This window comes from Hyla sarda, chromosome 4 (genome assembly GCF_029499605.1).
Source record: "Hyla sarda isolate aHylSar1 chromosome 4, aHylSar1.hap1, whole genome shotgun sequence".
NCBI classification, from domain to species: Eukaryota; Metazoa; Chordata; class Amphibia; order Anura; family Hylidae; genus Hyla; species Hyla sarda.
Window position 1 is genome coordinate 214860393 of NC_079192.1, and position 21303 is coordinate 214881695.

At 46.7% G+C, this 21303-nt stretch overlaps 2 protein-coding genes across 5 annotated transcripts in view; one reads left to right on the plus strand and one right to left on the minus strand.

The window, feature by feature from the left end:
• PTPN12 (protein tyrosine phosphatase non-receptor type 12) overlaps positions 1-5018 on the minus strand; it is a 77577-nt gene extending 72559 nt beyond the window's left edge. For both annotated transcript variants that reach the window (XR_008892616.1, XM_056573480.1), the window contains exon 1: positions 4647-5018. Coding sequence is in view for 1 of the 2 variants with exons in the window: in XM_056573480.1 (XP_056429455.1) it covers positions 4647-4745 (99 nt within the window). In the remaining variant the exon portion in view is untranslated. The remainder of the gene's footprint in view (positions 1-4646) is intronic.
• A 147-nt stretch (positions 5019-5165) lies between these two features.
• The window catches only part of GSAP (gamma-secretase activating protein), a 176192-nt gene continuing 160054 nt past the window's right edge, over positions 5166-21303 (plus strand). For 2 of the 3 annotated variants that reach the window (XM_056573473.1, XM_056573476.1), the window contains exons 1-2: positions 5264-5369; positions 15940-15971. Coding sequence is in view for 1 of the 3 variants with exons in the window: in XM_056573472.1 (XP_056429447.1) it covers positions 5181-5200; positions 15940-15971 (52 nt within the window). In the remaining 2 variants the exon portion in view is untranslated. Of the gene's footprint in view, positions 5201-5263; positions 5370-15939; positions 15972-21303 lie in introns of those variants that run through there. The other variant, XM_056573472.1, reaches the window with a different exon arrangement.

The following is a 21303-nucleotide window of genomic DNA, read 5'->3' on the forward strand; positions in this document are numbered from 1 at the left end:
TATGCACAAGGCTGCTGCTATGACACAAGTCGTAACCTATAGCAACAATAAAAAAAAGAGGAGAAATATAAAGTGCAAGCTTATAAAGAAAATGTAGTGCAGCTATACTAGATATGCCCAAACAGACAATAAAGTGTACTGATGCAATGTAAAAAATCTCTAAGGCAATATGCAGGCGCCGATACAAACACAGGCAGGACAGGTAACAAACATAGCAAAATGAAGGAAGTATGTCACCACAGGCCGGGGTGGGGGGGGGACGAACAACTCGCTCCACGCGTTCCGCCGCTCTCTACAGCAGCTTCATCAGGAGTCAATAGGTCCATAGTATAAAGGACCTTGGAGTTAGTCACATGATAAGGTTTTCACATGATGTGTTTGTTACCCAGAGAGCACCAGGTGACCTGCTGCTTGACCTATGGGCTTCTGGCTCAGCCCCCCCATAAGAGGGGGAGCCGTTTCCATCTTTCTTAGATCCCGAGGCACAGTGAAGACCAGACGTCTCAGAGCCAGTGTCCAGCACATCTGGAGGCCTCAAGCCACATACAGCCACATGTCAGTAAGTCAAGTCATCTATGTCTGCTGTCACTACCTACAGTCAAGTTCATTATAGTCAGTGTGGCTGTCCTAAAGTCTGTCAAAGTCACTGCAAGTCCAAGCAAGCTGCGAGGTGCTTCTGTGTTATTGGCCACCTCTCTGGGACCCTGGCCTAGCTGTTTAGACTATTTCCATCTGTCTACCTAAGTAAAGCTACTGTTAACCCTGACCTGGTCTTGGACTAGTATTGCCCTGCCTAACCTTGGGATAGCAGTGCTGCCAATCGGGTGGTTACCAGGAAAACCACACCCTGGCGTCACGAGCATTTAGGGGTTACTAACACCTGCCCCATACACCCCGTGGCTCACCCCACCAAGTTATCAGCTATTTCAACACCCCCCAGCGGGGCAGAAACCATTGCAGAGCAATGATTTAAAGCGGGCGCTTTAAATCAATGATCTACAACTGCTTTTGCGGTGCCAGAGACCGCCGCCGCCCACTTCTCTCCCCCTGCCTGTCCCAAGTCTAACCACCACAGTTGCCCCATTGCCTCCCCCCCCCATCCTCTTCCCACATACTGCCGCTGCCCCATTGCCTCCCCCCATCCTCTGCCCACATACCGCCGCTGCCCCATTGCCTCCCCCCATCCTCTGCCCACATACCGCCGCTGCCCCATCGCCTCCCCCCCATCCTCTGCCCACATACCGCCGCTGCCCCATCGCCTCCCCCCCATCCCCGGTGTTATAACTACCTGTTCCCGGGGGTCCGCGATCCTTCTGGCTCCGTCGGCGTCCTGCACTGTCACTGTGTCACTCGTCATTATGCAGCACACAGCAACAGCGCAGGAGCCAGAAGGATCGCGGACCCCGGGAACAGGTAATTATAACACCGGAGATGGGGGGGGGGGGGGGTGCAGCGGCGACGATGGGCGGGCATTATTGGCATGGTAATTGCCGATACCGATAATGTCCAAAATAGCGATTATCAGCCAAACCGATAATCCCTACCCACAACACTCAGGTGGACAGCCTGCAAAAAGCATGTTTCTCCAGCACTTGGGCCCTTCGGAAAATGCATTGCGTTTCTGAATGAACATATTAATTCGTCAGTTCCTGGAATCTGAATTTCCGCAGCAGAAATACCTGTCGCAGATATTCCACCGAATATCCGATATTCCATGAAAGGTGCAGAATTCCATCGAATAAAGTAGCAATTCAGAAATTCCGTTGTGTAAGCATAGCCTTACAGTGAACCAGCCTAATTCTTAGTGCATAGGCGTCCTACTGGCATAAAGCAGCCTGGTCAAACAGCACATTGGCAGCCTGTTACAAGTTATCAGTAAGGTGGTACACTGGCAGCCTGGTCTAGTTATGAAAGCACTGGTCATACAGTACAGTGGCAGCCTGGTCTACATAGGAGTACAGTAATCGCTCAAAGTGTTGCCTGGTGAAAAATAACGTATCCCCTATCCAAGGATAGGGGATAAGTTCTAGATTGCGGTGGGTCCAAGTCCTGGAACCCCCCGCAATCTCCTGCATGGGGTCCCGGCAGTCGGCTGGAAGGGGTTGTGCCGATACCCCGAACAGAGCGCAGGCCGACACACCCCTCCATGTACCTCATAGAGATACATGGAGGGGTGTGCCGGTCGCAGCTTCATGCGGGAGTCAGATGTCAGCTTCCTGCAAACTGCCGGAACCCCATGCAGGAGATCAGGGTGGGGTCCCAGTGCTCGGACCCCCCGCGATCTATAACTCATCCCTTATCCTTGGATAGGGGATAAGTTATTTTTCAGTAGACCATCAAACCAGACTCAACATACATTTTACAGCTCTGGAGTGTCAGTAGGATTGTATCAATGGCTGGAAGAACTGACCAATCAGAATGGGCATTCACTGGTAAAACACCTGTATTACTGAAGTGCATGCACTGACTGGTGTCTGGTAGCGCCCCCTACAGTACAGAGAGGTATTACATGTTCTGTACTCTTTACCTGTGCCAGGGTTAGCTTAGGACACCAGGTAAGGATGGCTCCATTTTACTTTTTTTTATGACACTGGGGTAGATCGCTTCTTTCATTTTTCACAGGCCTTCCTAAAAAATGAAAGAAGCGATCTGATTGGTTGCTATGGGCAACTGGGAAAGTTTTCCTCTGCAAAAGGTTTTGATAAATCTCCCCCACTGTGTGTACTGTACAGGACCCTGAAGAAGCTCCTGTCCTCTACATAGACAGTGATTACAGCTTCTAGAAGATCTTTCTTACTTTTATATGTAAGGACTTGCTTTATCTGTATTAATTATCTACTTATTTTTGTTTAATCCTTTCCTATTTCACTTTTTCCTATTTTTGGATGAAATTTTGGTGGCTTCAGAACCAATTACCAGGATTCCATAAAGTTATGGTCTAAACATACAATGGTGTCAACATACAATGGTCATCCCAGAACCAATTAATATTGTAACTTGCAGGACCACTATACACTGGTCATACAGCACACTGTCACAGGGGGTGACAGAACACTGATATCCTGGTCATACAGTACACTGGCAGCCCATTCTACATGGCAGTACACTGGCAGCCCGGTCTATATAGAGGTACACTGATATCCTGACCATACAGTACACTGGCAGCCCATTCTACATGGCAGTACACTGGCAGCCCGGTCTATATAGAGGTACACTGGTATCCTGACCATACAGTACACTGGCAGCCCGGTCATACAGTACACTGGCAGCCCATTCTACATGGCAGTACACTGGCAGCCCGGTCTATATAGAGGTACACTGGTATCCTGACCATTCAGTACACTGGCAGCCCATTCTACATGGCAGTACACTGGCAGCTCGGTCTATATAGGAGGCACACTGGTATCCTGACTATACAGTACACTGGCAGCCCGGTCTATATAGGAGGTACACCGGTATCCTGACCATACAGTACACTGGCAGCCAACCCTATACAGGACCACACTGACCATACAATACACTGGCAGCATGGTCTATATGACAGTACACTATTTATACATTACACTGGCAGTACACTGGCAGCCCAGTCTATATAGAGGTACACTGGCAGCCAACCCTATACAGAACCACACAGTACACTGGCAGCCAACCCTATACAGGACCACACTGACCATACAATACACTGGCAGCCTGGTCTATATGGCAGTACACTATTTATACATTACACTGGTCATACAGTATATTGGCAGCCTGGTCTATATGACAGTATACTATACATAATACTGGCAGTACATTGGTCATACAGTACATTGGCAGTACACTGGTCATACAGTATATTGGCAGCCTAGTTTATATGGCAGTACACTGGTCATACAGTACATTGGCAGTACACTGGTCATACAGTACATTGGCAGCCTTGTTTATATGGCAGTACACTGGTCATACATTACATTGGCAGTACACTGGTCATACAGTATATTGGCAGCCTGGTCTATATGGCAGTACACTGGTCATACAGTACATTGGCAGTACACTGGTCATACAGTACATTGGCAGTACACTGGTCATACAGTACATTGGCAGTACACTGGTCATACAGTACATTGGCAGTACACTGGTCATACAGTACATTGGCAGTACACTGGTCTATATGACAGTACACTATAAATTACACTGGCAGTACACTGGTCATACAGTATATTGACAGTAGACAGTACGCTGGCATCCTTACAGCCCCTGCCCACCGGGTACACATGTAAGTTGAGGTACTGGGGGAGCAGGAGACAATGCCGGGCAGGGTACGGGGCAGACAGCTCCCCATGTGCCCAGGGCACGTCAATGACAAGCGGGAGGGCAGAGCACAGCCCCCTCCCATCTGCTGCCCTGATGGGGTAATCGATAGGACACTTCCTGCCTCCCCGGCGGCCATGGAGGAGGATGATGTAGTAAGGCACAGGTCGGAGAGCAGGAAGCCGTGATGAAATCCTCCTCCTTCTCCTGCCCATACAGCTGCAGGCAGTAATCCATGAAGTGATCAGGAAGGAAGGAGGGGGAGAGGAGGGCGGCGGAGGAAGGAGAGGAGGGGGCGCCCTGACAGCCCATCACTAACCCCCGGGACACGAGCCCCCAGCACACCCGCCGCTCACCATGAAGTCACACGCGAAGTTGTCCTCCCCGTTCTGGTCCTTGTTATTCATGGACTGCACCTTCTCAATGAAAGTCCGTAAGATCTCCACTTGGTCCATGCTGGCTGCTTCCTCCGCTGTGCCAGTCACTAGCCTCCCCGCTCTCCGTCAGGTTGGGGAACAGCCGCTAGCCCCTCGCCATGCGGAACAACCCTTTCCTTCTCATTTGCCTCTGCCGGAGGAGGGGGATGCAGTGTGCCGCCGCCGTCCCGTCCCAGAGCTCCGCGAACCTCCCAGCACCGACACACAGTCTGAGGATGCACCGGAACACGCAACACCGGGACCCCGCCTCAAGCCGCCGACTATTGGCCAGGCAGGCTCTCCTCTGAAATCCTATTGGCTGGGCCAGCGGACAGAAAAATGGGCGGGGAAACCCAGCCCTTTTACCCATCACAATCTCAATGGACGGTTGAGCAATCAGCCATATTAGGGCGGGGTAGAGGTGGAGACAATAGGGTGTGGTCAAGTCCCTGCTGAAACCAATAGGAGCCCGGGATGGGTATGATGAGAAGGAGGTGTGGAACGCAGCGTCATCACGTTACCTATGAACTTTAGTCAATTAGCACAGAATGAGGTTGTCTCCAGGTTGTGTTATCCATAGACACTCCCTTCTAGTAGACTCACTGCAGGACAGACCAGGGCGGAGTGTCTATAGGGAGGACGCTGGACCGCAGTCATTATAGGGTGTGTTCACACGTTCAGGTTATTTATTACAACTACTGACCACAATGACAGGAAAAGATCATAAATGGAGGACGCACTAAGACTTCCGCATCTTTATGATCATTTCATGGCTGTACATTTGTAACCCATTATAACTATTACTGCAGACCAGCTATGAAAAGGATATGGCCATGTATACTGTGTACTCCTATATTATCATGGATATCTATGTATACCTAATCATTAAAGGACAACTGCAGCGGAATTACACTTATCCCCTATCCACAGGATAGGGGATAAGTGTTTGATCGCGGGGCTCCGACCGCTGGGACCCCCCTCGATCTTCCTAACGGGGCGCCGGCAGCGCCCATGGTGACGTAGCTTCGATCTAGAGGTCGACGGTGATGCCCCGTCTCCTCCCCGTCCCCATACAGTTCTATGGGGATGCGGGGAGGCACGAATGCTGCCTCCCCGCCTCTCCCATAGAGATGTATGGAGGAGGCGTGCTGGCCGCAACGTCATGCTGCGGCTGGCACGCCCCCTGCACGGGAGAGCCGCGGCCCCATACAGGAGATCGCCGGGGGCCCCAGCGTTCGGACCCCCGCGATCAAACACTTATCCCCTATCTTGAGGATAGGGGATACATGTTTGTACCGCTGCAGATGTCCTTTAAGGCTAGGATTACATATTCAGCATCTTTTCCCTCCAGCACTTTAGAAAATGCTCCGGAGGGAAACTGATGCTAGAACTGATCTCATTCATTTGAATAGGACAGTTCACATTCATCCGGCACCTCAGTTTGAACGCTGGATGGTTGGTCTCGCCAGACAGGGGAACGCATCTTGCTGCATTCCTCATCCGACATTCAGAAACAATGGACGCCGGTTACTATACAAGTGATGCATGATGTCATCAGTTGTAACATAAGATGTGTCAAGATTTTGGCTGGGTTCACATACGCCGGACACATATAGTCTCAGCCTTATACTGTATACTACATTATACTGTTATATCTATGTATAAAACAATTATTTATACTCTATATAATATTATACTTTATATTTAGGGCTTAAGTCCTGTAGGAACGCATGGGAGCAGAGTTTCTGCACTTTTCCAAAGCAGAAACACTGTACCCATTATCAGGAGAGAGAGAGAGAAAAAAATTATGTGGCTCAGGGGGAATCAGATGGGGGGAATGATGTGGCACAGGGGGGGATCAGATGGGGGGAATGATGTGGCACAGGGGGAATCAGATGGGGGGAATGATGTGGCTCAGGGGGAATCAGATGGGGGGAATGATGTGGCACAGGGGGGGATCAGATGGGGGGAATGATGTGGCAGAGGGGGAATCAGATGGAGTGAATGATGTTGCACAGGGGGATCAGATGGGGGGAATGATGTGACACAGGGGGATCAGATGGGGGGAATGATGTGGCACAGGGGGGATCAGATGGGGGGAATGATGTGGCACAGGGGGAATCAGATGGGGGGAATGATGTGGCACAGGGGGGATCAGATGGGGGAATGATGTGGCACAGGGGGAATCAGATGGGGGGAATGATGTGGCACAGGGGGAATCAGATGGAGGGAATGATGTGGCACAGGGGGATCAGATGAGGGGAATGATGTGGCACAGGGGGGATCAGATGGGGGGAATAATGTGGCACAGGGGGAATCAGATGGGGGGAATGATGTGGCACAGGGGGGATCAGATGGGGGGAATGATGTGGCACAGGGGGAATCAGATGGGGGGAATGATGTGGCACAGGGGGGATCAGATGGGGGGAATGATGTGGCACAGGGGGAATCAGATGGGGGGAATGATGTGGCACAGGGGGAATCAGATGGAGGGAATGATGTGGCACAGGGGGATCAGATGGGGGAATGATGTGGCACAGGGGGGATCAGATGGGGGAATGATGTGGCACAGGGGGAATCAGATCGGGGGAATGATGTGGCACAGGGGGAATCAGATGGAGGGAGTGATGTGGCACAGGGGGAATCAGATGGGGGGAATGATGTGGCACAGGGGGAATCAGATGGAGGGAATGATGTGGCACAGGGGGATCAGATGGGGGGAATGATGTGGCACAGGGGGATCAGATGGGGGGAATGATGTGGCACAGGGGGAATCAGATGGAGGGAATGATGTGGCACAGGGGGATCAGATGGGGGGAATGATGTGGCACAGGGGGAATCAGATGGAGGGAATGATGTGGCACAGGGGGGATCAGATGGGGGGAATGATGTGGCACAGGGGGAATCAGATGGGGGGAATGATGTGGCACAGGGGGAATCAGATGGGGGGAATGATGTGGCACAGGGGGAATCAGATGGAGGGAATGATGTGGCACAGGGGGATCAGATGGGGGGAATGATGTGGCACAGGGGGATCAGATGGGGGGAATGATGTGGCACAGGGGGAATCAGATGGAGGGAATGATGTGGCACAGGGGGAATCAGATGGGAATGATGTGGCACAGGGGGAATCAGATGGAGGGAATGATGTGGCACAGGGGGATCAGATGGGGGGAATGATGTGGCACAGGGGGATCAGATGGGGGGAATGATGTGGCACAGGGGGAATGAGATGGAGGGAATGATGTGGCACAGGGGGATCAGATGGGGGGAATGATGTGGCACAGGGGGAATCAGATGGAGGGAATGATGTGGCACAGGGGGGATCAGATGGGGGGAATGATGTGGCACAGGGGGAATCAGATGGGGGGAATGATGTGGCACAGGGGGAATCAGATGGAGGGAATGATGTGGCACAGGGGGATCAGATGGGGGGAATGATGTGGCACAGGGGGATCAGATGGGGGGAATGATGTGGCACAGAGGGAATCAGATGGGGGGAATGATGTGGCACAGGGGGGATCAGATGATGGGAATGATGTTGCACAGGGGGAACCAATAGAGGATATCCCAAGAAAATCCTCCATAAGGCTTTTGCCAGAGCTAGGGCTACTCCAAGATCTGAATTATTACGTGATCACAATTTGGCTAAAGACAATAGTGGCCAAAAGATCATTAGGTGCATCGGAACTTTTGATCAACACAATCAAAAAATCATGAATATACTAAAGAAATATTGGTCTATATTACAGGTGGACAATGACCTTAGGGAGGTGATCTCTACTCACCCCTCTATAACTTATCGTAGAGGACCTAACATTCAAAACCAAATAGTTAGGAGTTTTTATGCAGAGGAGTCTGCATCCAGTTGGTTGAAATCATCAATCCAAGGATCACACCCATGTGGACGGTGCAAATTTTGTAAATACATGCCACGTACAAAAGAATTCTCTAATCCGATTAATAATCGGAAATATCAAATTAGGGATTTCATTACCTGTCAGACGATGGGAGTAGTGTACTTAGCCACATGCAACTGTCCTAAAGTTTATGTAGGAAAGACAGTCCAACAATTGCGTAGGCGCATTTCAAAACATATAAGTACTATTAACACCTATCAAGATACGCCAATTGCGAGGCATATGAGGACTGTACACAATGATGCTCCCTTTGAATTACGTTTCTGTGGCATTACTCAGTGTAAACTGGGTCCGAGACGTGGCAATCTTAACACCAGACTGCTTCAAGAAGAAGCCCGATGGATTTGGAGATTAACCCCTTCAGGACCAAGCCCATTTTGGCCTTAAGGACCAGAGCGTTTTTTGCACATCTGACCACTGTCACTTTAAACATTAATAACTCTGGAATGCTTTTAGTTATCATTCTGATTCCGAGATTGTTTTTTCGTGACATATTCTACTTTAACATGGTGGTAAATTTTTGTGGTAACTTGCATCCTTTCCTTGTGAAAAATCCTAAAATTTGATGAAAAATTTGAAAATTTTGCATTTTTCTAACTTTGAAGCTCTCTGCTTGTAAGGAAAATGTATATTACAAATAAAAATTTTTTTTATTCACATATACAATATGTCTACTTTATGTCTGCATCATAAAAGTGACGAGTTTTTACTTTTGGAAGACACCAGAGGGCTTCAAAGTTCAGCAGCAATTTTCCAATTTTTCACAAAATTTTCAAACTCACTATTTTTCAGGGACCAGTTCAGGTTTGAAGTGGATTTGAAGGGTCTTCTTATTAGAAATACCCCACAAAAGACCCCATCATAAAAACTGCACCCCCCAAAGTATTCAAAATGACATTCAGTCATCATTTTAACCCTTTAGGTGTTTCACAGGAATAGAAGCAAAGTGAAGGAGAAAATTCACAATCTTCATTTTTTACACACGCATGTTCTTGTAGACCCAATTTTTAAATTTTTACAAGGGGTAAAAGGAGAAAATGTATACTTATATTTGTAGCCCAATTTCTCTCGAGTAAGCACATACCTCATATGTCTATGTAAAGTGTTCGGCGGGCGCAGTAGAGGGCTCAGAAGGGAAAGAGCGATAAGGGGATTTTGGAGAGTACGTTTTTCTGAAATGGTTTTTGGGGGCATGTTGCATTTAGGAAGCCCTTATGGTGCCAGAACAGCAAAAAACCCTCACATGGCATACCATTTTGGAAACTAGACCCCTTGAGGTACGTAACAAGGAATAAAGTGAGCCTTAATACCCCACAGGTGTTTCACGACTTTTGCATATGTAAAAAAAAATTTTTTTTTTCACTAAAATGTGTGTTTCCCCCCAAATTTCACATTTTTCCAAGGGTTAATAGCAGGAAATACCCCCCAATATTTGTAACCCCTTCTCTTCTGAGTATGGAGGTACCCTATAAGTTGACCTGAAGTGCACTATGGGTGAACTACAATGCTCAGAAGAGAAGGAGTCATATTTGGCTTTTTGAGAGCAAATTTTGCTCGGGGGGCATGTCGCATTTAGGAAGCCCCTATGGTGCCAGAACAGCAAAAAATACCCACATGGCATACCATTTTGGAAACTAGACCCCTTGAGGAATGTAATAAGGAATAAAGTGAGCCTTATTACCCCACAGGTGTTTCATGACTTTTGCATATGTAAAAAAAAAAAAAAAATTCCACTAAAATGTGTGTTTCCCCCCTAATTTCACCTTTTTGCAAGGGTTAATAGCAGAAAATACCCCCCAAAATTTGTAACCCCATCTCTTCTGAGTATGGAGGTACCCCATAAGTTGACCTGAAGTGCACTATGGGCGAACTACAATGCTCAGAAGAGAAGGAGTCATATTTGGCTTTTTGAGAGCAAATTTTGCTCGGGGAGCATGTCGCATTTAGGAAGCCCCTAAGGTGCCAGAACAGCAAAAAAAAACACACATGGCATACCATTTTGAAAACTAGACCCCTTGAGGAACGTAACAAGGGGTACAGTGAGCATTTGCCCCACTGGTGTCTGACAGATCTTTGGAACAGTGGGCTGTACAAGTTTTCATTTTCATGGACCACTGTTCGAAAGATCCGTCAGACACCTGTGGGGGGTAAATTCTCACTGCACCCCTCATTACATTCCGTGAGGGGTGTCGTTTCCGAAATGGGGTCACATGTGGGGTTTTGTTTTTTTTGCGTTTGTCAAAACCGCTGTAACAATCAGCCACCCCTGTGCAAATCACCTCAAATGTACATGGTGCGCTCTCCCTTCTGGGCCTTGTTGTGCGCCCCCAGAGCACTTTGCGCTCACATATGGGGTATCTCTGTAGTCGGGAGAAATTGCGTTACAAATTTTGGGGGGCTTTTTTCCCTTTTACCTCTTGTGAAAATGTAAAGTATAGGGCAACATCAGCATGTTAGTGTAAAAAAAAAAAAATTTTTACACTAACATTCTGGTGTAGACCCCAACATTTCCTTTTCATGAAGGGTTAAAGAAGAAAAAGCCCCCCAAACCTTGTAACGCAATTTCTCCCGAGTACAGCGATACCCCATATGTCGCCCTAAACTGTTGCCCTGAAATACGACAGGGCTCCAAAGTGAGAGCGCCATGTGCATTTGAGGCCTTAATTAGGGATTTGCATAGGGGTGGACATAGGGGTATTCTACGCCAGTGATTCCCAAACAGGGTGCCTCCAGCTGTTGCAAAACTCCCAGCATGCCTGGACAGTCAACGGCTGTCCGACAATACTGGGAGTTGTTGTTTTTCAACAGCTGGAGGCTCTGCTTTGGAAACAGTGGTGTACCGGACGTTCTTATTGGGGGAGGGGGGCTGTGTAAGGGTATGTGTATATGTAGTGTTTTTAACTTTTTATTTTATTTTGTGTTAGTGTAGTGTAGTGTTTTTAGGGTACAGTCACATGGGCGGGGGATTACAGCGAGTTTCCCAGCGCAAAATTTGCTGCATCTCAAGATGCGAGAGACCCACTGTAAAAGCCTCGCCCATGTGAATGTACCCTGTACATTCACGGGGGTGGCGGGGCGGGGGGGGGGGGGGGGGGGCTTGCATCAGCTGTTGCAAAACCACAACTCCCAGCATGCATGGTCTGTTAGTGCATGCTGGGAGTCATAGTTTTGCAACAGCTGGAGGCACACAGGTTAGGAAACACTGAGTTAGAAACAGACAATGTTTCCCAACCAGTGTGTCTCCAGTTGTTGCAAAACTACAACTCCCAGCATGCCCAGACAGCTGAAGGGCATGCTGGGAGTTGTAGTTCGGCAACATCTGAAGGGCCAGATGTTGCTGAACTAAAACTCCCAGCATGCCTGGACAGTCAGTGCATACTAGGAGTTGTAGTTTTGCAACAGCTGGAAGAGCACAGATTGGAGACCATTATACAATGGTCTCCAAACTGGGGCCCTCCAGATGTTGCAAAACTACAACTCCCAGCATGCATGGTCTTTTAGTGCATGCTGGGAGTTATAGTTTTGCAACAGCTGGAGGCACACAGGTTAGGAAACACTGAGTTAGAAACAATGTTTCCCAACCAGTGTGTCTCCAGCTGTTGCAAAACTACAACTCCCAGCATTCCCAGACAGCTGAAGGGCATGCTGGAAGTTGTAGTTCGGCAACATCTGAAGGGCCAGATGTTGCTGAACTAAAACTCCCAGCATGCCTGGACAGTCAGTGCATGCTGGGAGTTGTATTTTTGCAACAGCTGGAAGAGCACAGATTGGAGACCATTATACAATGGTCTCCAAACTGAGGCCCTCCAGATGTTGCAAAACTACAACTCCCAGCATGCCCAGACAGCCAAAGGCTGTCTAGGCATGCTGGGAGTTGTAGTTTTCAGACTCCTAGAAGCAGCAGTGAAGATCTTCACTGCTGCCTCTGAGGACCACATACTTACCCGTCGCTGCTCGTCCACGTGGCCGATCCCGCGCTGCTCCTCGGTCCCGCCGCTGGATCTGGTAAGTCCGCCGGTCCCCACGTGTTCCCCCCGAATGCCGCAGGTCCCCGCGAGCCCCCGCAGCCATCGTCCCCCGTTCTGCCCGACTTCCAGGGGCGGGCAGTGCGGGGGATCTGAACTTTCACCCCAGATCACTGTGATTGGTCCACAGGGACCAATCACAGTGATCGCTGACCAGGACCATCAATTGATGGTCCTGGGGGTGAAGCAGAAGTTGTCCCCTGCTGGAAACAGCGGGACTTCTGCCAGTTAACCCGTGCGATGCTGCGCATCGCCGGGTTAACTGCATGTCATTTATAAACGCCGGGATGCGCGAACGCACTGCACAACCCGGCGTTTATATATGACATTCTGCGGGAAGGGGTTAAAATCCCAAAGTCCAAATGGACTGAATGAAGGCTTCACCTATGCAGCCTTCTTGTAGGACAGGAATCACTCATTACAATTGATACTATACAGAAGAGCCGTTATGAGCCTTTTACTAATAATTACACTCATGATTAATTTCCGTTTGATGATATGAATTAATTATGACTATACCCATGCAGAACATGACGAGTACTAGTCACCTTTTTACTATTGATCACACGATCTTAGCGGTATTATGAATAATACTTCTTTGCCTTGATGTTCTATACCACTGTTGCCAGGTTAGTTGCCCCAATGTCGCCAGGTAGTAACTAATTTAGTGTTCTCGAATTAAGTTAGCGATACTCCTGCTGCGCAGTCGTGTGTCAACATTGAGTGGTTGTATTGTGTATCACAGTCTCTATAACTATAGCCATGTGCGAACCATAATGCAATGAAGGTAGAAATCGGCTAAGTGCCGGCGCATATGTTTTTCGCGCAGCTTCCTGGTTAGTGGCTGTATATGACTAAGTACTCGCGCACGTTCCTTTGCGCATCCGCACTGCGCATGCGTCCATACCGGTGGTTCGGGAATCTATCAGTTAGCGCAGGATTAATGGCGCACATACGTGGACAACTTCCGGCACCAATAAGGAGTTCAGAAGTATGAATGGACTCTGCTGGTTGGTCAAGGATGCTGTCAATCAAGTGAATATAGCAGGATGCATCCTGGTCTAAATTCTATTGGCCAGGAAGCGATCAATCAATAGTCTGCATGGGATTGTGACCAATGAGATGTCATGATAATACAGGAAGTGACATGTTTCAATGATGTCAGAGACAGGAGGTTATTTAAACCCCTGCAAGGCTTGTTTGCACGCCATTTGCCTCTTAGCCCTTGATAAAGCCACAGCCTGTGGCGAAACGTCGGGCGGGCGGGCAATGTGTTAGATTTTTAATTGTCTCACACCATAGATTGTGGACTGCAGCCACAATCTATCTTTTCAATTCACTTAATATAGCATGCAGTGTCATGCCAATCAATGCATTATGGATCAATATGTGTGAGGTTATTTTAATCTTGGCTCATTAAACGTTAAGTTTTATATTGGGTGGGAAATTTAGGGTCTTAGTGACCGCTTAGCGGTCAAATGTTAATAATATTGGATTTACCCTCCACTCATATGTCCCCCTTGTTGCATGGGGGGAATGATGTGGCACAGGGGGGATCAGAGGGGGGGGAATTATTTGGCACACAGGAGAGGAAAAATGATGTGGCACAGGGTGGATCAGATGGGGGGGGTGAATGATGTGACACGGGGGATCAGGGGGGGTTATGGGAAATGATGTGGCACGAGGGGGATGGTGTGGCACAGGGGGAATCAGAGTTGGGGAAATGACGTGGCAAAAAGTTTAATGCTTCCAAGTTATTTATTTTAAATGTATTTTTTTTACTCAAATTTCCCTGTTAAGATGAGGTTGTGTGTTTTACGCTGATAAATATGGTATATATATATATATATATATATGGAACAACACAAAAATGGGGTTATCCAGGAAAATAAAAACAAAGCTAATTTCTTTAATAAATCTGTTTCCAAGTTGGATGTGGTTCGGCAGCTCAGTTCCATTGAAGTGACTGTAGCTAAGTTGTAAAACCACACCCAATCTGGAGACAGATGGGGAGAGGTTTTTGAAAGAAATTAGCTCTGTTTTCTATTCCTGGATAACCCCCTTTAAATGTGACCTGTAGGGCAGTCTTGGAAGCACCTGACAATATACTGTTGCATGGTGGGAGGTGGTGCAATGTGGTGGAGGTGAAAGCTGCTCACAAGGGAGGCTTTTTGGATGATTGAATATGGGGTTATGTGCTTTAAATGTTAAGAATCTGAAGACGCATTTTATGTATTTTTAAAGGTTACCGTTCATCAAAAAACTTTTGAGATATTATAGATTAATGTATGCAGAATAACTTTCCAATTGCATGTTATTAAAAAGTATGCTTCTTTCTATTTAATTTTCCACTTTGAAAAAAATGAAAAAAATATGCATTTTTGTACTATGGCAAATTATTTGGAAAATATGTATGTTTAATTCAATGTTTTAAATATTTTTTTTCTAGAAGGACTTTTTTTTTTTTTTTAAAGGGGTATCTACAGCAATAGTTTTGACACCTCAAACCACCCACACTTCCTTCCCCTCATCCACATTTTCCATTAAATTTTTTTCAAGTAGCAAGAGCTAAAATGAGGTCAAGTGGCATGAAGTTATACTGTAACTACTAGAGAACACCCATTTTATTTTTATGTTTTTCTTTCTTCTGGTGTGGCTTCCATTTTTCTGTCAGGAGAGCCCTTCTCTCTCAGGGTGCATTCACACGGAGTAATTCAAGAGGAATTTACTCGATTAATTCCTCTTGAATTCTCCGCTCCAAATTAATGCACATCTCCTCTGCCCATTGACTTTAATGTTTTTTCTGCTGTCCTGTTCACACTGCGGAAATTCTGCTAGCGGAATTTCGAAGCTGAATTCCGTTCTGCTTGCAGAAAGAACATGTTCATTCTTCAAGCAGAATCCGCTAGCAGAAATCAATTAAAGTCAATGGTAAAAAAAAAATTCCGCCCGACATCGTTTTCACGCAGAATTCGCGCGCAATTTGCGCAGAAATGGCTGAAAAACCCTTCACTTCTTTCTCCCCCATGTCTGCGTGCAATTCCGCACGCAATTCCATGCAAATTGCTCGTGAATTTCCCGCAAATTTTTTTCCGTCCAATTACTTTTTTCGGCGTGAATTACTCTATTTTTACTCCGGGTGAACGCACCCTCAGACAGCCAACATTTATAAGTGATGTTTGTGTCCCTTCTTAGGATTGTTGTATGACTTTAGAGCTATATTGTCACAAAGTTTCTTTATATTGTTAACTATGTGATTTATTTATTTTTTTGTTCCTTTTATTTTAGATCTTGCAAAAGTAAACAAAGCAAGACTGCAGGTATGAAAATGAATGTTCAACCCATGAGAGAGTACCTGTCAGATCCCACACAAAAAATAATGTTACTCAGTACCTAATCTTGACCATGTACATCTATTTTTATGCCTCTATCACCTATATTTATTACTAGCTGAATGCTCGGCGTTGCCCGGTTTTTCCTTCCTCATCCTTGTTGGGGAGAAAAATCAACAGAGGAAGCTTTTGAGTTTATATCCCGTCCTCATATATTGTTGTCATATCCCAACCCCATATCCCGTCCTCATGCCCCGACCTCCTATCCCAACCTCCTATCCCATCCTCCTATCCCACCTTCTATCCCGACCTCCTATCCGGACCTCCTATCCGGACCTCCTATCCCGACCTCCTATCCCGACCTCCTATCCCGTCCTCCTATCCCGTCCTCCTATACCGACCTCCTATCCCGTCCTCCTATCCCGACCTCCTATCCCGACCTCCTATCCCGTCCTCCTATTCCGTCCTCCTATCCCGACCTCCTATCCCGTCCTCCTATCCTGATCTCCTATCCCGTCCTCCTATTTCGACCACCTATCCCAACCTCCTATCCCGTCCTCCTATCCCGACCTCCTATCCCATCCTCCTTTCTGGACCTCCTATCCCGTCCTCCTATCCCGACCTCCTATCCTGACCTCATATCCCGGTCCTCCTATCTCGTCCTGCTATCCCGTCCTCCTATCTCGATCTCCTATCCCAACCTCCTATCCCGTCCTCCTATCCCGACCTCCTATCCTGTCCTCCTATCCCGACCTCCTATCCCGTCCTCCTTTCTCGACCTCCTATCCCGTCCTCCTATCCCGATCTCCTATCCCGATCTCCTATCCCGGTCCTCCTATCTCGTCCTCCTATCCCGGCCTCCTATCCCGACCTCCTATCCCGACCTCCTATCCCGGCCCCCTATCCCAACCTGTAATATGTGTACCAGGTATTTAAATATCTCCAGCCGTACTAAAGTTATGTGGGAACATACATTTCCCATTGATTTGCATGGGACTTTAAACAAAAACCCTGACCCTCACAAATGGGGGTTGTTAAGGGTTAAATTAACTATCCTATATTTTAAGTGTACATATAAGTAACATGTGACCAAGTTTTATCGAAATATCTCCAGCCGTTTGGAAGTTATGCATTAACATATATTTCCCATTGACTTGGATGGGACTTTAAACATAAACCCCGCCCCTGGCAAATGGGGGTGAGTAAGGGTTAAATCACCTAGCCTATGTTTGTTGTTGACATATAAGTAACATGTGTGCCAAGTTTCATGTTAATATCTTTAGCCGTTTGGCCTTTTTTGTGGAACATACATTCATACACACACACACATTGGCCCTCATTTACTAAGAGTGGAGTGTCGGTTTGTGTTTTTGCAAGTCCTTTACTCCTTTCTTTCTGTCGCAGGTTTTTTTTCTGTCGCACAAAATGTATTCTGTGTGACAGAAAAAAGTCTCTGCAAATTCTGACTACATTAGTGCTTGTACTACTACCCCCATCATGGAACAGGGTCTGTTCCATGTTGGGGGAAGTAGTACAGGGGCTGAGGGATTGATCGCACCGGGTCTCACTTCTGAGACCCGATCCGATCAGATGTTATTAAGCAGGGGAGCGGGCGGCATGTTCCAATCCCCTGCAATGTACTGTAAACTTTCATTTTTAAATTCCCCACCAGTCCACCAGGAACCCTGAATGGCCGGGACCGAGGAGCCAATCAGGGCTCCTGGCAGAGTTTTAATATAGAAGCGCTGTGGTAGGCAAAGATGTATAGAATCGCTGGGGGGGGGGGGGGGGGTATATATCTGGCCCCTCCAGAGTTTCTTTATATCTTTCCCCCTGCTGCGCTATATCAAACTTAGTGCGCATATTTATATATATACTGACCCCCCCAGCTGCGCATATTAATATTCATGCTCTCCCTCCCCTGGCTGCCAATGAATGAAAACTCTATTAGCGGCGGAGCGGAAGGCTGCTCACATGACCCTCACATCATACATATACAAATCCCGGCTCACCGCTATGAATGACAAGTAAGCTATTAGGACCGGCAGCGCGAGCCTCCCTGCACTGCTTTACTTGTCAATCATAGCGGTGAGCCGGCATTTGTATATGTATATCCATATGTCTGACCCCCACAGCATGATATGCAGCTGCTGCCCGCTATGAATGACAAACTCTTAGCAGCATGAGCGGGCAGCAGCCTTCCGCTCCCCCACTAATAGAGTTTTCATTCATTGGCAGCCAGGGGAGGGAGAGCATGAATATTAATATGCGCAGTTGGGGGGGGGGTCAGTATATATATAAATATGCGCAGCGGGGGTCAGTACATGCGCAGTGGGGGTCAGTATAGATATATATAATAGCGCTGGGGGGGCAGTACATTTATTCAAGCACAGCGGGCACTAAGTTTGATATAGCGCAGCAGGGTGGAAATATATATAGAAACGCTGGAGGGGCCAGATATATACCCCCCCCCCCCCCCAGCGATTCTATACATCTTTGCCCACCACAGCGCTTCTATATTAAAACTCTGCCAGGAGCCCTGATTGGCTCCTCGGTCCCAGCCATTCAGGGCTCCTGGTGGACTGGTGGGGAATTTAAAAATGAAAGTTTACTGTACATTGCAGGGGATTGGAACATGCCGCCCGCTCCCCTGCTTAATAACATCGGATCGGGTCTCAGAAATGAGACCCGGTGCGATCAATCCCTTAGCCCATCTACTACTACTCCCAACATTGAACAGACCCTGTTCCATGCTGGGGGTAGCAGGATTCACTCCCTTTTGAGTAATTTCCCGACAGCTCAGAGCTGTCGGTTCTCTGTGAAGCAAAACTCACAGGTTTTCCTGTGAGTTTTCTTCACACTCAGAGTGTTTTTATTTTTTATTTTTATTTTTTGTCAGGAACACGCCCCTTTTGTCGGGAAAAACGCCCCTTTTGTCTGTATTTTTTTCCACTCTTGAGTGATTTTGATTTTGTCGGGTTGTGCGCCAGATTCTGGCGCAAATTCTGACGCAGACAGAATTCTGGCGCAAAACCCGACAAAAAGTGTCGGGATCCTCTTAGTAAATGAGGGCCAATGAGTTTTATAAATATAGATAAAAATACCTCTTTTCATTAGCTCTCAGTGTTAGAAATCTTCTCTTGTGGTGGTGGGAGGTGATTGGTGTCTGCTCACATAGCCTTGTCTATGAGTCATGGACAAGCCTGATGCTGCTACAGGACTGGTCAGTGTCCCAGTAGGTATGGGTACTCCTAGTGGTGGGATTTTCAGTAGCGTTTTTGCTAGTAACAACATATAAAAAGTAAATGTGCGCCCTGAACCCGCAACCGTTCTATGTGGTGCGCACAATGATAGTAGCTGGGATGCAAGCTTAATGCCGGACATCACTGATCAGGGTGATGTTTGGCAAAAAATTTTCACAGCATTGAACAGTGTATGCAATCTAAACATTACATGTAATAGTGCCCTGTGATGACAAAAAAAATGGTATAAAAAAGGTTTAAAAAAGTTAATAAATGTGAATTAATAAAACAAAAGTTTGAATCACTCCCCTTTTCACATTTTTGAAAAATAATAATTTACACAAAAATAAACATACGTGGTATCACTGTGTGCTTAAGTGTCTAAACTATTAAAATATATTGTTAATTAAACCGCACAGTCAATAGTATAAACGTAAAAAGGCCAGAATTGTGTATTTTTGGTCACTTCATATACCATTAACATTTTTATAAAAAGTGTTCAAGAGTTTCATCTTCAAATGGTACCGATGAAAACTACAGATCACGGCACAAAAGATGAGTGCTGTATACGGAAAAATAAATATGTTATAGGGGTCAGAAAAGGACAATTGTAAGCGCACAAATTTTCGTACAAAAAATGAACAAACATTTTAAGTAAAATAAAACCTATAAAATTAGTATCATTGTAATAGTATGGACCTACAGAATAAAGATAATGGCCCTTATTTACTAAGAGTCTTGGCTTTTTACTAGTGAAAATTTTGTTTCCGACTTAATCGGGAAAGTTTTTTGACCAGCTTTTTATGGTGAAAATTTCCAGCCATTTATTCACAAGATTTTCTTTGAATTTAATAGTAAATAGGTCAGGTTGTAAGAACACGCCCCTTTACTGCCTGGCCTCGTTCGTTTCCTGGCAGGCCATGCACTGCACCACATTTTGGTGCACAACCCAACAAAACAGGTCGGGTTTACAACAGTAAATCAGGGTCAATGTGTCATTTTTACCACTGTTCACTGTGTAGAAACAAAAGTTCCCAAACCCTACAATATTGTAGGATTTTTTTCAATTTCGCCCCACAAATATATATATATATATTTTTTTTTTATAAAATGATTAAAGGGGTATTCCAGGCAAAAACATCTTATCCCCTATCAAAAGGATAGGGGATAAGATGTCTGATCGCGGTGGGGGGGCCCATTCTATGCGTAGCTGCATCTGAAGTTTTAGAAACCTCCGTGCTTCCGAGATGGGGAAGTCACACCACGCCCCCTCCATTCATGTCTATGGGAGGGGGCATTGCGGCCGTTACGCCCCCTCCCATAGAAATGAATGGAGGGGGTGTGGCGAGATGTCACGTCCCCGTCTCGGAAGCCCGGAGATTTCTGAAACTTCAGATGCAGCTTCCCATAGAATGCGAGCTGCTACAGGGAGATCGCGGGGGTCCCTGCGGAGGGCCCCCCGCAATCAGACATCTTATCCCCAATTCTTTCGATATGGGATAAGATGTTTTTGCCCGGAATACCCCTTTAATGTCATTACAAAGTAAAACAAGCCCTCATATGGGTCTGTAAGGGGAAAATATAAAGCATTATTATTAATAGAAGAAAATGAGTGCAAAATAAAAAAATCCCGTTTCCTCAAGCTGTTAAAAAATTAGCAAAATAAGGATAAATCTTATGACAAAGCATATACAAAAGGCAATATCTAGTAACTGACCAAACAAAAAAAGCTGTGTACAGCAATAATAGTTACTGTACAGTAGGGATGTCCCGATACCAATTTTTTAAGACCGAGTACAAGTACCGATACTTTAGTTCTAGTACTCGCCGATACCAATTACGAGTACTTTTTTTTTAAAGGGAATCTGACACCAGGGTGACCCCGTTTCTGGCATTGCTTACCGTGCTGATATGTGGGTTCCTTGTTGTGTGCAATGGAGGCGGATGCTTTAGTATGAGATAAGATTTCTCTCTTCTCCATAGGGCAGAACAGGGAATTTGCATTGGCGGCGAGACCAATGTCTTCGGAGCAATTGTGCTGATGTTCACATGGTGAGCAGCGGTAGAAACTGGGACAC